Below are 14,558 nucleotides of genomic sequence, written 5' to 3'. Positions count from 1 at the left end.
GGTACAGGGATTGGACCTGCGATTTCATTGGTATGAGGAACTCCAGGGTGAGGCAAACCCTTCTCCACTACTAATGAGGGACATCACTTGCTCAAAGTGAAGTGACTTGTCCAGAGTCACAGGACCTCTGTGTGTTTGAAGCAAGACTTGAACCCAGGGCTTCATGCTTCTGAGGCCAGTTCTCTAGCCATTATTCTGACTCTGATAAAAGAGGATACATGCAGTGTTGGGATTTTTCTCCAACTGTGATTCTATCTTTCTTCTTAGAGGGATAAAAAGCATTGAAGAAGTCAGGCTGGAAAAGTTATTCAGAGGTCATTCACTCCTGTCCCAGGCCTCCTCAGACCACCCTTGATAGAAGGGATATTGTTCTTCTAAACTCCAATGATGGCAGTTGTCCAGAATGGCCAGATTGGACTACTCTGTGTCCCCTATTCTTATTTAGATGGAATGTAAATTCCTGCAGCCTGAAGGCCACATATGGCCTTCTAGGTCCTTGGTGGGGCCTTTTTGACTGAGTCCAAGTTTTATAAAACAAATACTTTTATTAAGGTGATTTGTTCTATGTAGTTTGGAGTCAGTCAAAGGGCCAGACTTGAGGACCTAGAGGCCCACATGTGGCCTTGAGGCTGAAGGTTCCCCACTCCTGTTAGAGGGAAGGAGCTATTTTATTGCCTTTGTAGGCCTAGCACCAAGTACAAGACAGTTAATGTCTATTGAACTTGTCAAATTGAATTAAATTATTGCCTTCAGTCACCTATTTAATACTTGACCATCTAGAACAAATCTGGTTGCATGCCATATCATGAAGTGGTGGCATCTGAACTAGGTCTTGAAGGAAGGGAGGGATTTCAACAAATTAGGAGTTTATATTTTATTAAATAGATAATGGGAAACCACCTAAGGATTTTGAGCTAGGAAGTGACATGATCCAGCCTATACATTAAGATTCTTTTGGCAAGTGTGTAAGGGATAGATTAGAGAGGGGAGAGACTGGAGTCAGGGAGACCAGTCAAAAGGCCATTAGAATAGTCCAGGGGAAAGACAGCAAGGGACTGAACTAGGATGGTTGCAGTAGGAACAGAAAGAAGACAGAGGTTAGAGATATTACAGAGATAAAATTCAACATGACTTGGCCCTTATGGGGGAGGAAGAGAAGGGGGAAAGATATAAGGAGGGGGGGAGAGAGAGGGAGCGAGCGAGAGAGAATGAGAATATATCAGTGATGGCTCTGTGATCAGGAGCCTAGGAAATTGTGAGGATAGTGGTGTACTCAACTGAAGTAGAGAAGTTTTGAGGGAGTGGGAGAGAATGGTCAAGGGCAAAGGATGATGATTCCATTATTGGCCATGTTAAAATTGAGGTGCTGGTGTGACGTGCGGGTAGTGCTATCTAGCCTCATACCATAGGAGTGAAGTGATAGGACAAAGGAAGCCCATCTGACTCTCCCTATCCTGAAACCCTGGCCTTGTATTAATAGTTCAAGAACATCTAGCTGCCCCTAGAAGAAAATGAAGCTGAGCTTCAATAGAGGCCATATATTACTATTAGGAGTTTTCAAAGATAAATTGAGTAACTGTTCTTTAGGACTATGCTTTCTGCTTTGAGTAATAAAAAAGCTGAGGATAGCTGGATTTCTGCAGGTCATGGAATAGAAAAGTAGATAACCTACTAGAGGGAAGAAAAGGAGCTGAAATCATTAACTATGTCTCTGTCTTCTTCTGTTTTCATTCTCCTATGCCCACTCCCCCCCAGGCTCAAATGACCAGGATCTGATGGTAAAGGTGGCAGCGACGACATTGCAGACCCTGACCCTGACACCCAAAGAGACTCTGGCATCTACCCGGGGCCTTCTGCCTCTAACTTCTAAGAAGCCCTGCCTACCAAGTCCTCCATCTCCCTTGAGGCTGACCGATGCACCTGAACATTCTTCTAATGACTCTTCTGTGCATGCCATTGCCCTGACATCTGGTGTAACCAAGGGCCTGAACACATGGTCACTACCAGGGGACTGTGAGAAAGCTCCGCTCACCATCATGGAACCTGGAGGTATGTCAGCCCTCACTGGTGACTGCCTTATGCAGCCAAGTCGGACTTGCCTGGGCTGCTTCATTGAGTCCAAGGATGGAATTGATGCAGAACCAGGTATCAGCTTGAAACCGGGTGATATAAATAGGGATTATGACACCTGTTCTGTCTCTGATATAGGGATTCATTGTATGAACACAGGAGAAACCATGAGATACGGGGATGAGCTACTTTCTGACCAGCTCCTAAGCTTCCCTCTGCATAAATCTAGGGCAGGAGACAAAAGAGACACAGAGAAATCTGACAGTGACTCAGAGGACCCCACTCAGAAAAATTATTATGAGGGATTGCTATTGGATAAGTGCAATGGTGAGGAAACTCTGCTTTCAAATACTAATCAGGAATGGGGCTACTTTGAATCTTTCATTAGTGAGAGCAAGATAGAGCTCCTTGACCTCTGCTCAAAAAATGAGCTGTCAGTCAACCTGTTTTCAGAGGAAGATGTAGACAACTATATGTTTGATGATGACGATTCAACTCTGGGCAGTGATGTCTGCTCCCTGAAGATCCGCTATGAATCCTTCCAGGACAATGTACGAGATAAGACCAATGTCCTGCAGGATGATGCCCAATTCAACTTTTTCCCCAGTGTTTTCACCAGCTGCTCCAAGCGGGATACTAAGGGTGGGGGCCCGAAGCGGAGTGGAGACTCCTCCCAGTTCAAAGTCCCTGCAGACAGCATCATCTGGGGGGAGGAGGATGAAGAGGAAGAGGAAAATAAAAGGAAAGACCAAGAAGCTGAAGTCCAGGAGAGCAAGGGGAGAGAGGAAGAAGAAAAGGAGTTGGGAGGGGTATCCACCTTAAGTAAACCATGTAAGGGGGCTGATGTGGTCAAGTATGTGAATTCCAAGCGGAATCCCTTTCTTGACTCTGCCAACTCTGCAGAGGACTCTGGGGAGTTCAGCGATGACAGTTCCTGCACTGAAGCCTCTTATGATGCCTTGAAGGAGATTAAGGATTGTAGCCGCTATCTCACCCGTGATTCTCATTCTGGATCCTCTTCTTCCTCCACTACCATCCAGCAGAATTATGGACTGAGGGCTAAAAGGAAAGTCCGGTACAGTGAAGACTACCTATATGATGTTGATTCCATAGAAAGTGAGAGGCTGTGTGAGAAGAAGGAGTGGCAGCCAGATGGGCAGAAGGAGGAAGATGATGATGAGTGGTGTCCCAAGAAGAGGAGGAAAGTACCCCGCAAGGAGCCTCCAGTCATTATCAAATATATCATTATCAATCGGTTCAAGGGTGAGAAGCACATGCTGGTAAAGCTGAGTAAGGTGGATGCCAGTGAGATGACAGTAACACTGAGTGAGGACCTGCTCCACAAGTATGCCAGGCTGGCCCCACTGAAGGGCTTCTGGCAAGAGAAGCAGCAGAATCGCCTTGATTCCCTTAGATCCACCCTCTGCCACAAGCAAAATTTCCATCTGAATGGCCTCGAGGCCCCATTCCCACCTCCTCCTCGAAAAAGAAAGTGCAAACTGGCCAACCGGCATAGGATCCAGAGAATCCAAACCATTGAACAATCAACGAACAAACAGGGCTCCTTCTCCTGTGATCAGAAGCAAGCCAGTGGCAGTAAAGAAGACGCACCTCACACAGGGGCTAGAGCGTCCTCCAGCTGTACCAGTGAATCGCATTTAAATGACACGGCTGGTCCTGACTCAGTAAAGCGAGAGTTCCGGAAAGGGCCAGAGAGGAAAGTGCTCCACAGAATCAAATTTAAAAGTGAAGCCAGGTTAAAATGCAAGAAGAACAAAGCTGTGCAAGAAAGCAGTAAGGTAGCCACTCATCCAGCCTTGGAAGGCCAAGAAGTAGGCTCCAGTCTCAAGAATGAGAACATTCGCAGAGCCCCAGACAGCTCCCATCGATCTGATTGTCGGGAAGATAACACTGCTAAAAATTCTCTCTTCTTACCAGCCACCTGCTCGCCTGACACGCCTCTGCCATCTGCTAATATTGCCACCAATGTACCCGTTATCCCTGGAGGATATCTGCAGACATTGTTAGATGCATCAGATTTATCAAATGCTACTGCCATCTCCTACTTCACCCACCATCCCCCAGGACAGCATTCTGCTGCCCTTGCCCAACCAGAAAAAACATACACGTCTCTCCAAACTGGCCAGAGCTGTGTCCTCTCCCCACCTTCTGAGTCTGAGCTGCAGCACTCACCCCATCCCCTCAAAATGGATGCAAGTCCCTTTGGAAGTGTGTGGCCCAACAAGGCTATGACTAGCCCTCAGGATTTTGTGGCTGATGCCCCAGGAGAAGCAACTGGGGTCCTCTCAGGCAAGTTTGGTGGCTCTGAAGCAATTCCGGCAGGGGATAGCCTCTCAGCCGCGATCTACAGCCCAATGGGAAGCAGCAAGCACCCATACCCCACTAAATATATGCAGGACAACCAGCTGCCACCCGATGATGCCTATCAGCCATGCCATTTCAATAATGCAGAGGGCTGCTTTCCTTTCCATCGGGGCACACTCAACACAGACAATGGCCGGCTCATTAGCTTTGATTCTGTGGGCTCGCTGTCAGTCAGCTCAAGCAATTATAGCTCCTTGAGCTTGAAGTCTTGTGAAAAGGAGGGTGATGAGGATATCAGTGATGACTTCTTAGCTCACTGCAGCCCCAAGCTGGTGATCCAGCAGAGCATTGATGAGATCACTCCCCTGAAGGAGTCCACTGACCTCCTGGACATCTCTAACTTCACACCAGACAAGTTCCGCCACTCATCTCTTTCAGAGATGTCCCCACCAGACACTCCTAGCCTTTCTCCACAAATCACAGGCTCAGAGAATGGCAAGACACTAGGGGTGCTTAAGGTGTTCCCAGAGGGTACCCCAGGCCCTTTGGTCAGTGGAGAGAAGGTCAAGTGGGACTGTGGCAGCCTTCCACACCAAGATGAGACAGGTGATGGATTTACTTTATGTAACCATCAGTTTCAGTTCCATATGTTCAATGATGAGGACTCTGTCGGCCTACTCCAAAAAAACCCTTGCCTGTCAACATTTAATGAGCCATCTGGTCAAATTAGCACTAGTAGCAAAGTGTCAAAATCGAAAAAGAAAAGTTCACCCAGCAAGAGTGGGGCTACAAACCAAAGCTCTTCCCCAAAAGGCAGCAGGAAAAAGACTTCTAAAGCCAACAATAAAGGAATTGAAAAGTCACCCAGCAAAGCCTCCCGCCAGACCCCTAAGTCAACAAGGAAAGGAAAATATGCAGCAGCTGTGGCTAATGGTGAGAAAACTCAAGTTGGTATCATCCGAGGAGGTGGTCAGCTCAACAATGCTGCCACAGGAAAGTTGTTGGCAGGATGTGTACACCATGGTAGCCCCACAGCCCCTATGAAGATGATAGGCCACAAGGAGTTCTCCGGGGAGTGGGCAATGGGGAAGGACAGTGGAGCAGGCTGGACTGATGTAGGCATGGGAAATGCCAACAGCCTCCTGGATGATGACCAGAGAGAATTTGAAGAACCTTCAAACATTTTGTCCAACATTGCTTCTGGCATGGCTGATGTGCAGAGATTCATGATGGCCTCCATGGAGCCCCTTTGGGGTCCGGTGGGCCATCACGGGGTTCCAAACATATACCGCTCCCCTGAGTCTAATAGCCTGAAATTAAAAACCCTCAAAATCTTGGCTGGTACACCACAAGAGTCCAAGAAAAAGGCCAACAGTGGCTCACCAGGAGCCAGTAAGAACCACAGGTTGACCAAGGGTTCGAGCAGAAGCAGTGGGAAAGCAGTTGGAGGTGATCCTGGCCGGGCAAACACAGGAGGGTACAACTCAGACATTCACTCTCCCTTCTTGGACAAAAACTATAGTAACCTGAGCACTTTAGGAAATAACGGACCAACACACAAAAAGTTATACCGTCACAAATCCAGCTCCAAAACCCTGAGGGATGAGAATTGTAAGGGAAAACGTCAGGAGCGGGAAGCAGCCCTCAAGGATTCAGCTGGGACATCTACTTATGAAAAACCAAGGTAATACGGCACCAAAATGACTCAAACACATCTTTACCTTTCCTACCTGCTAAGCCTGCAGTCCCACATTTTTACCTTCCTCCAAAAGAAGTTTGCATGAAAGAGACCATCCCCTTTCCCCCTCCTACCTTTTGCAAAATTAAAAAGGAAAAGAAAGGGAAAAAGGGAACCAGAAGTACTCATACTTGCAAGCTACCTAGAAAGAATGGGAAAAAAAAAACAAAAAAAACCAACAACAAAAAAAACAAAAAAAACAAAAAACAAAAAACAAAACAAAAAAACAAAAACAAACAAAAAAGATTCTTTTTTCTTGACTCAGCTGGTAGTAAACACCAACAAGGCTCCTTTTTTGCCCTCCAGTTTTGGCTTCAGTTTTTATTCTTTATTTCCTGAGGGGGGATTTAGAAAAGGGAAAGACTTAAGGGGGAACCACCCTTTGTAAAAAACAAAAGTTTATGAACATACACAAAAGCCAAAATGGTTTCAGTGGAAAAGATCTTTAGTTGGACATTTGAAAGCTCATCCCTCATTGAGCTACATGTGGCCAAGTTGAGTGCTTTGTGGCCCCCTCTGCTGTTAATATCTTTGCCTGCATCCTTCAGCTTCCACCACAGCCGAGTTAACATTAATAGATGATCCTGTGGTGGGACATCTCTGAAAGCTAACAAGGATGGCATAAAAAAGTTTAGTTTTTCTGCAGGGAATTCAGACTGTCGTCTTCTTAAAGCAGAAACGGCATTTTGAGGATTTCCCTGTGCTGGAAGACAAGACTTATTCTTCTCTAAAAAGACATTTGATGTTTGTTTTCTGTTTCTTTCAAAATCTGCCTTGTAGTATGTTGACATGTAAGTGCTGAAATTGAGTTTGACCTTGTGGGAATACTTCTTTAAGCTCAAGCCCTAACCTGGGATTCTCTATGAAAAACTTTTACTGAGTCAGACAGTTGTACAGTAGTTGATGCACTATGAAAACAACAACAGGAACAGCAAAAACATGAAATTATTGTGCCAAACTGATGAACCAAGTGACTGGACTGGAAACATTTTTCCTTCTTTCTCAGCATTGGGTTATGAGTGTTTGGGGAATTTAGCCCCTTTGATTTAACAAGAAACATTCCAGTGGTCTGCTATTATACCAACCCAACTTCCTTGGGTAATAGCTCTAGCTCTAGGGGAAAACTGGGTTGTTTATTTACATCAATTTACCAAAACTTATGGACAAAGTTTAACAATGTGCCAAATTGACTGACCTCATTTTCACAGATGCACCCCCACAGTTTACAGCTCAAAAAGATTCTGTCTTACACACATACACACACAAACACATACACACACAACACACACACACACACAATTGCTAAACAAACACTAAAGTCCCATGTAGAAACGGGACCAGATCGACAAGGCGATGAGATCTTTTTGTTCACTCTCTCCTTGCCGAAGAGTTGAGTTACATTAGAAGAATATAGAAAACATACCAGGTAAGTCCAGTATAGGAACTTGAGTGTACACATTTAAAGAACATTTTTCAAGGAAATGAAACAGCTGCTTTGAAAGTTTCTGTTTTCTAAAAGCAAACTCTGTAGCTGAAGATTATTTAAAGTGCAAAGTTATATTGCTGATCCTTTGTATCTCCGTTTTATATCTTTTCTAAGAACCTGGGGAAAATGCTAAATATCGGCATCAGATCCATGCTGATGATGAACCAAGTGCGTTGATTGTTGCTTAAAACATTTCATTCTGGTTTGTGTCTTCTCTGGCTTCTATGTTCTTGGAGTATTTCATTTCATAATGCTCATGTCATGTGACCTGTGTTTTGGATTTTATCAAGTATTTTAGTTGGATCATTTATTTCCCTTTGAGCCAATTAGGGTTGAACAACCTTAATTGGGGGCCAAGCACCATGTGCTGCCCACTCACCCCAGTCCCAAAAGAAACAAAGTCTATTTGCTTAGTGCCACAGTTCACACATCCCCTTTTGCCCCTCCAACTAGCCCATGCCCCTGGTTTCAAATTGATCATCTCTTTTACTTGCAGTGGAGAGCCTCCCTGTCTGATGCCTTCTGATCCAAAATGAGATCATGGGAGTAAAAGTACTATGAAAACTATTGAGCACTATACAGGGATTGTTATTATTCTTATCATCATCATTATTATTATTTATCCTACTGACCTAGAAGCAAGAGGGCTGGGGTGGTGAGAGAGGTAAAGTGGGTGGGAGAGAAAGCTTAGGAGGTAAGAAAGGGACAGCATACATTTTGAAGGGGAGAATGTGATAGATTAGGAGGCAAGAAAAGGACAATGCATATTTTGAAAGGGAGAATGTGAGCAAGGGTACATATAGATAGGGACTAGTTAGTTGTTGCCTTTCGAACATGTTCATATAGAGCTTTGAAAAGGCTCTGGAAAAGATACGGAAGGAAAAGCATTCAGAAGCATTGAATGTCAGAACTGGAAGGGACCTTAGAGAGCGCTGAATCCAACTCCCTCGTTTTACAGGTGAGGAAACTGAGGCCCAGAGAGAAGTGGCCTGAGGTTATACCATGAGTAACTGGCAGGGCCAAGACTCAACCCCAAGCTTCCTGACTCCTGATCTGGGTTCATGATTTATTTCAACAGTCTGCTCTGTTGACAGCTCTACAGCCAGGAAACACACAGGTAGCAAAATGAATAAAACCAGCTGTGCCCTCAACGTCAAACCTGACTTTCCCTGGACGAGTGGGCAAGGAGCTATTTGAAAGGCCAATGACAGAATTTAGGCTTTGACAGTCAACAAACTCTGACTCTGCTGTGTAACTTGGTAAGAATGGAATCTTGACACCAAGCGAAGCAGGTCCTTTGCTCCACAGCTGCTGTCCAAAAGGGAAAAAAACCAAACTGGAATACACTCATTCCACCACTGTGAGGCACAGTGTGTGCTGACTGTGCGGAATGCATGGGAGCTGGTTCCTAGAGCTGACCAATTCAAGTTGGTTTAGCAAACTTTTCTTGATTACCTGCTGTGTTCCGAACATCGTATCTCCCCCAGAGAAGAGCACAAAGTTTCACTAAGATACAGTCTTTTCCGTCATGGTGCTCACCAGTTGGGAGGGAGATACGACAAACCCAGATAACTATAATGCACAATATTATGGATGTTAAGAATAAGCAAGGGGCTGTATGAGCTTTGATGGAAGAATCATGACCTATGGAGGTTGTTAGCAAGGAGACTTCTTGGAAAAGATTGCATTTGAATTGAGCTTCAAAGAATAGGTAGGAAGTAATCAGGTGGAGAAAGGTAGGAAGGACATTCTAAGTAAAAAAGCATGAACAGAGTCATGGAGGTCAGAGAGGTCCAGATGTGATGGGAGTCTGGGAGGGGAGGATGGTGGGAGGAGAGGGTTTGACGCGATTCTGAGTCTGATCCAAAGAGACAGTGTTGGAAATTGTTCCATAAGTAGAAGAGATTAGGTATAAAGAAAAGTGGATGGTTTGGGGGGGACTCTCAGAGAGTTATTGCCAGTTCTGCCTCGAAGTGGGGAGGATGAAGATAGGGGTTGGGGGTAGCAAGAAATCAATAAATGATGAGAACATTTCCATGTCTCAGCTTGTTGTTACCAGCTCCTTTGGAAAGGGGTATTTTGATGGTATCTCCTGGGAACCAACGAAGGAGTTTGTCTAGGGAATAACACCTCTTTCTCTCCCCAAACTACTGACATTTTAAAGCACCTTTTTTATTGGCCTGCAAACCATCGTATGTCCAAAGGTATTACTGTGAATCAGACTCCTAAGGAAAGACACTGTATATAACACAAAATGAGGACTGAACATGGGAGAAAACTGCAGTAGGATTCGGAAAACAAGTCTGTAGAGCTTGAAGGAACCTTAGAGATAATGTAATAATACAACCCCTTTTTTGTAGAGCTAGCTAGGTGGCATAGTGGATAGAGTGCTGGACTTGAAGTCAGGGGATACTTGAGTTCAAATCCTGCTTCAGACACGTCCTAGCTGTGTGACCCTGGACAAGTCACTTGCCCTCTCTCAGCCTCAGTTAACTGATCTGTAAAATGGGGATGATAAGAACACCTACCTCACAGGGTTGTTGTGAGGATCAAATGAGGTAATATGTGTAAAGCACTCTGTTAGATGGATTCAAACTGTCATCATTATTGTTACAGAGAGGGTAGCTGAAGCCCAGAGAAGTCACACAGCTAGTAAGTGGCTGTCAGAACTGGAACTGAAATCTAGTGCTCTTTCCATGCCATGCAGCCTAATGTTGTAGGATAAGCACTGGCTTTGAAGTCGAAGGCCTGGATTAGAATCCTAGCCCTGCTAATTATCCGTTGGCATCACCTTGACCAAATTTCTTCCCTCTCTGGGCTGCAGTTTCCTCATTTATAAAATGTGAGAGGGATGGATGAGTTCATCCAGCTCCAAATCGATGATCCTATGATCTCAGAGCTCCTAGCTCTCAATCCTGTCCTGTGTGTGTAGCGTGTATATGCATGGTCCATGCAGCATTGAGCCACCAATAATCTGGAATGGTTTTAGGAAGATCCCAGCTTCTCCCATCTAGGTCCTTAAAGACAGACACACCTTGAAATCCCTGCTAAGAAGTTGCCCACAGCATAAAGAGTGGGGAATGTGTTTGGTAACTTCAATATCAGTTCAGCAGAGAGACAGAAGTAAAGGTATTGATTGTGTTACTTAGATCATAGGGTCATTTATTTCAAGCTGGAAATTGCTTTTGAGTTCATCTTGTAACCGAGCAGTGATCTGAACCTAGGTCCTCTGACTTTAGAAACAGCACTCTTTCCAGTCCACCATGAGGACAATGGAATACCACCTAGCTCTAGCAGAAACATTTGTGCTCTTCTGCATTCTTGAGAAATTCTCCAATTTAAGGGTTGGGGTTGGTTTCGGTTTGATTTCGTTGGTTCATTGAGGCAGGGAAGGCTATACTCCACTGCAAGTATTATTTCCTTTTTTTTTTTTTAAGAAAGAAAAGGTGTTTGAACTGTGTTTTGTTTCTTTTGTTTTTCTTGATGAAGCCCATCATTAAGAGTGGCTTACCCCTAGAGGTACCCAAATAAAAAAAAATTAATGGGGACCTCAAAGAAGCAGACCAGGCCTTTTAGAAGAGTTTCTCAAACAGGGACCTGAAATAAGGGCAAAAGAAAGAACTCGCATTGGCTTCAGCTGACTTCAGTTTGGGAGGCGCCTCATCCCTAGCTGGGACGGTGTCATTTGGGGGATGATGCTCAGTCTGCCTAGTACCAAAGCACAAACCCTTTACAGCACTTTCCTGGCTGAGTTGGACAGCTCCTGATATCACTAAAGGGAACTGGCTGGCTTGAGCCTGGGTGGACATTGGGACCACATGCTCACCCTTGAGATGCATGGGGTCCACAGAGCAAGACTGGGGAGGTAAGAGGATGCAAAAAAGCTCATGGGAGGACAAAAATAGTACCAAGTTTGTGGTATTGGCAAGGCTTTCAAAATTGGTATCTCAGGTAAACAAGTGACATTAATGGCAATGGAGAAACAGCCATGGAAGAAAGTCTATCTGAAAGGTGAGGATGGCTACTGGGGTCCAGGATGATGGGATGGGGGCTGCCAGACATGTTTTTTAGGCTTTGAATGATACTTTGTTTTAAAGAGAAGAGAAATGTGTCTTGTTTGAATGATCCTCCCCCTGGATAGCTATAAAAATGTTAAGTTCTAAAGCACAATGGAAAGGCCGAAAAGGAAGATCACCCCAGAGAGGCCTGGGAACTACTTCGGTCTTTGTCACATAGTGGGAAGGGAAGAAGAAGGGAAGGAAGCAGGGCGGAGGTGGAAGGAGATAGATGTTGTCTTTGAATTGCCTATGGCACACTGGTTGTGCAGTTGGGAATGTACCATTCCTGCTGTTCACTTCCTTCCATAGAACTTAATGCACCTCTGGAGTAAGTTGTTAATGTTTTATGGTGCTAAAGGAAAGAAAATGATGATTTTTCAGCCCTGCTCTGACCCCCTAAGCATTCAAGGAAATAAAAAAAAACAAAAAACCTTTAATGGCCCTTTTTATGAATGTAACATAAACATTTCTGTTTGACATATGACACTGCAATTTTACCATGTCTGAAAATTATTTGCCTTTTTTCTTTTAAAATAAGCTTTATAAATATTCTGTAGAGTCAATTGAAGTATAATTCTTAAGGATCATTCTAAGACGCCTACAAAATCTTGTATATTTTTAAGTGTGCCAATTTGTAAAATATTTTGTAAGTGTATATTTTTCTTAGGAAAGTGCTGTGAAGTGTCTGTATGTGCGAGGTTTCCTTTTTCCGCACCCCTGGGTGCGAATAAAAGGACATATACTTAAAAGTTCCTGGTTTTAAAAACCAAACTATAAAGAAAAACAATGAAACTTTTGTTGGGAATTTTGTAATAAGAGACATGTTGTGAACGAGTGTAGTGAACTTGTGTAAAGAAAACTGGCAACAGTGGTGACCTTGCTGTTTTATAGAACCTCCTTGTAAATTATTCTTGTAATATTTTTGGTTCTTGTTCTTGTTGCGAAGGTTTTAAATATTTGTGATTGTATGGTGAAAATGTCATATTGTTAACTTGCTGAGTTTTGTTATATTGTTTATGGAATAAATAAAAGCAGTTTAAAATCTTGTTTTAAGATCATATATGAAGAAATCAAACCATTTTTAATTCATTAAATTCTATCTCCTGAATGTAAAGAACTTCATTGTTCAGAGTACTATGTAGGGAAGAGGGGATGATTTTGCTACATTCTGGCGGCTTTGGGCTGGTAGATGAACAAGTGGAATTCTTGTATGATGGTCCACATTGGTTCCAGTTCCTTCACCTGCACAGTTCTAGTCCTCAAAAGCACCTAAGCTGTTGCTTCTTGTGAGTAAGGAATGTTTTGTTCATTGTATTTGTATCCCCAGTGCCTGGCACGTAGTAGGTGCTTAATAAATACGTGTTGATTGGTTGATTGATTTCCTTATGATGCTGATTTACAAGAGGTTTAAAACTGCGATCTTCTAATTTCTACAGAATATTTTACTTCTAATTTCTTGGGCGTTTTAAGATTACAAAAGGGACGTTAAATTGCACAGAGTTCCCCTAGTCCTTTCTCCCTTTCACCTTACAGCCACCCCCCAGTCCCTGCTTTTATCCCAGCTCTGCCATATGCTATCTAAGGGACCTTAACCAACTCACTTCTCTGACCTTTAGTTTTCTCATCCATAAAATGTGGATAATATCATTTGTGCTACTTGGCTCCCATGGGTTTTGTGAGAAAAGCACTTGGTATAAAATGAAGAGCTATCAAGCAGCCAGCTAATTAGACTATTTCATCTTCCCCAGCTGACTCCATTGTCTCAATGTTAGAACTCCTGTTGTTTTTCTAGTCCAGGCTAGTCTCATCAGACGCAGACACAACTGGGTGAGTCCTGCCTTCACATGCCTTACTTCAACCACCCCACAGTGACCCATCATATTTGGAACAAAATAGGAGCTACTCTTGGGGGTCCCCCCTCAGATAACTCCAAAAGTATGACACCCATGTATGAAAGGGGCTCTGCCAGGAAGAGAGATGGAGAAGAGCAATATACTTCCTGGGAATCATCCTCATACATCATTTAAAAGTACTTTTCTTACAAACTTAAAACTCTCAATAAATACAAACCACATGGAATTGAACCCCAGGTAAAACCAGAAAATCTGATTTATTTACATTTCAAAAATAATAGAAACATTAACAAAATAATAATCGATTAATTCTGTATCCCCCTCTACAACTCTCTTCAAGCTGCATATAAGGTTTTATTGCCTTGGGTTTTAGAAATGTTTGTATAAATTCAGATGGAAAAGACCTCAGAGTTCACTTAATCCGATCTATACTCGAACAGCAAATCCAGCCGAGTAGAACAAGTTGAATCTCTCTTGAAAATGTCAACTCTTAAAATCTTAGAAGACAGCACCAGCCTCCTGCCAGTTATGCAGGTTCACAAGCACAGTCAGCCTCAAGGTTTTCTCCCTCACCTTCCATATCCACTTGCTAAAAGGAATAAATTCTACTGTCACAATATTTCTCAAACCATCTCCTCAACTCCCATGACCACTTCCCTAGTTCAGATCCTTATGAACTCTTTCCTAGACTACTGAAATGACCTTCTAATTTACTTGACTTAAACTTTTCACCCTCTCTAAGCCATCCTTATTCAGCTGCCAAAGTGATCACTCCCCTGCCAAGAAACGTTTTTGGCTTCTTATTACTTCTATGATCAAGTACAAATTTCCCTGTTTGATGTAAGTCCTGCAAAACCTGGCTTCAACAGACCTTTCTAGGTTTATACTTTACTCCTTTTCTCATACTCTTTATGTTTCTATCAATTTGGCCTTCTTGCTATCCCCCATACATAACATTCCATCTTCTCTATCAGTTCCTTCACATAGGCTGTCCTTCAGGTATGGAAATGCACTTTCTCTTCTCATCT

The 14,558-nt window shown here is 43.5% G+C and overlaps 1 protein-coding gene across 1 annotated transcript in view; it reads left to right on the top strand.

Annotated features, from left to right (window-relative positions):
* The window catches only part of NEXMIF (neurite extension and migration factor), a 186,755-nt gene extending 173,712 nt beyond the window's left edge, over window positions 1-13,043 (top strand). The window contains exon 8 of the mRNA XM_069063109.1: window positions 1,756-13,043. Within this exon, the coding sequence (XP_068919210.1) occupies window positions 1,756-6,083 (4,328 nt within the window). The 3' untranslated portion in view covers window positions 6,084-13,043. The remainder of the gene's footprint in view (window positions 1-1,755) is intronic.
* Window positions 13,044-14,558: the final 1,515 nt, after the last annotated feature.

Source organism: Petaurus breviceps, unplaced genomic scaffold (genome assembly GCF_028583685.1).
Source record: "Petaurus breviceps papuanus isolate PSGF00001 unplaced genomic scaffold, PetGlider_PUasm1.0 90535, whole genome shotgun sequence".
In the NCBI taxonomy this organism is placed as follows: Eukaryota; Metazoa; Chordata; class Mammalia; order Diprotodontia; family Petauridae; genus Petaurus; species Petaurus breviceps.
The sequence above is the reverse complement of the archived record's forward strand: the minus strand, read 5'-3'. Positions and strand labels throughout refer to the sequence as shown.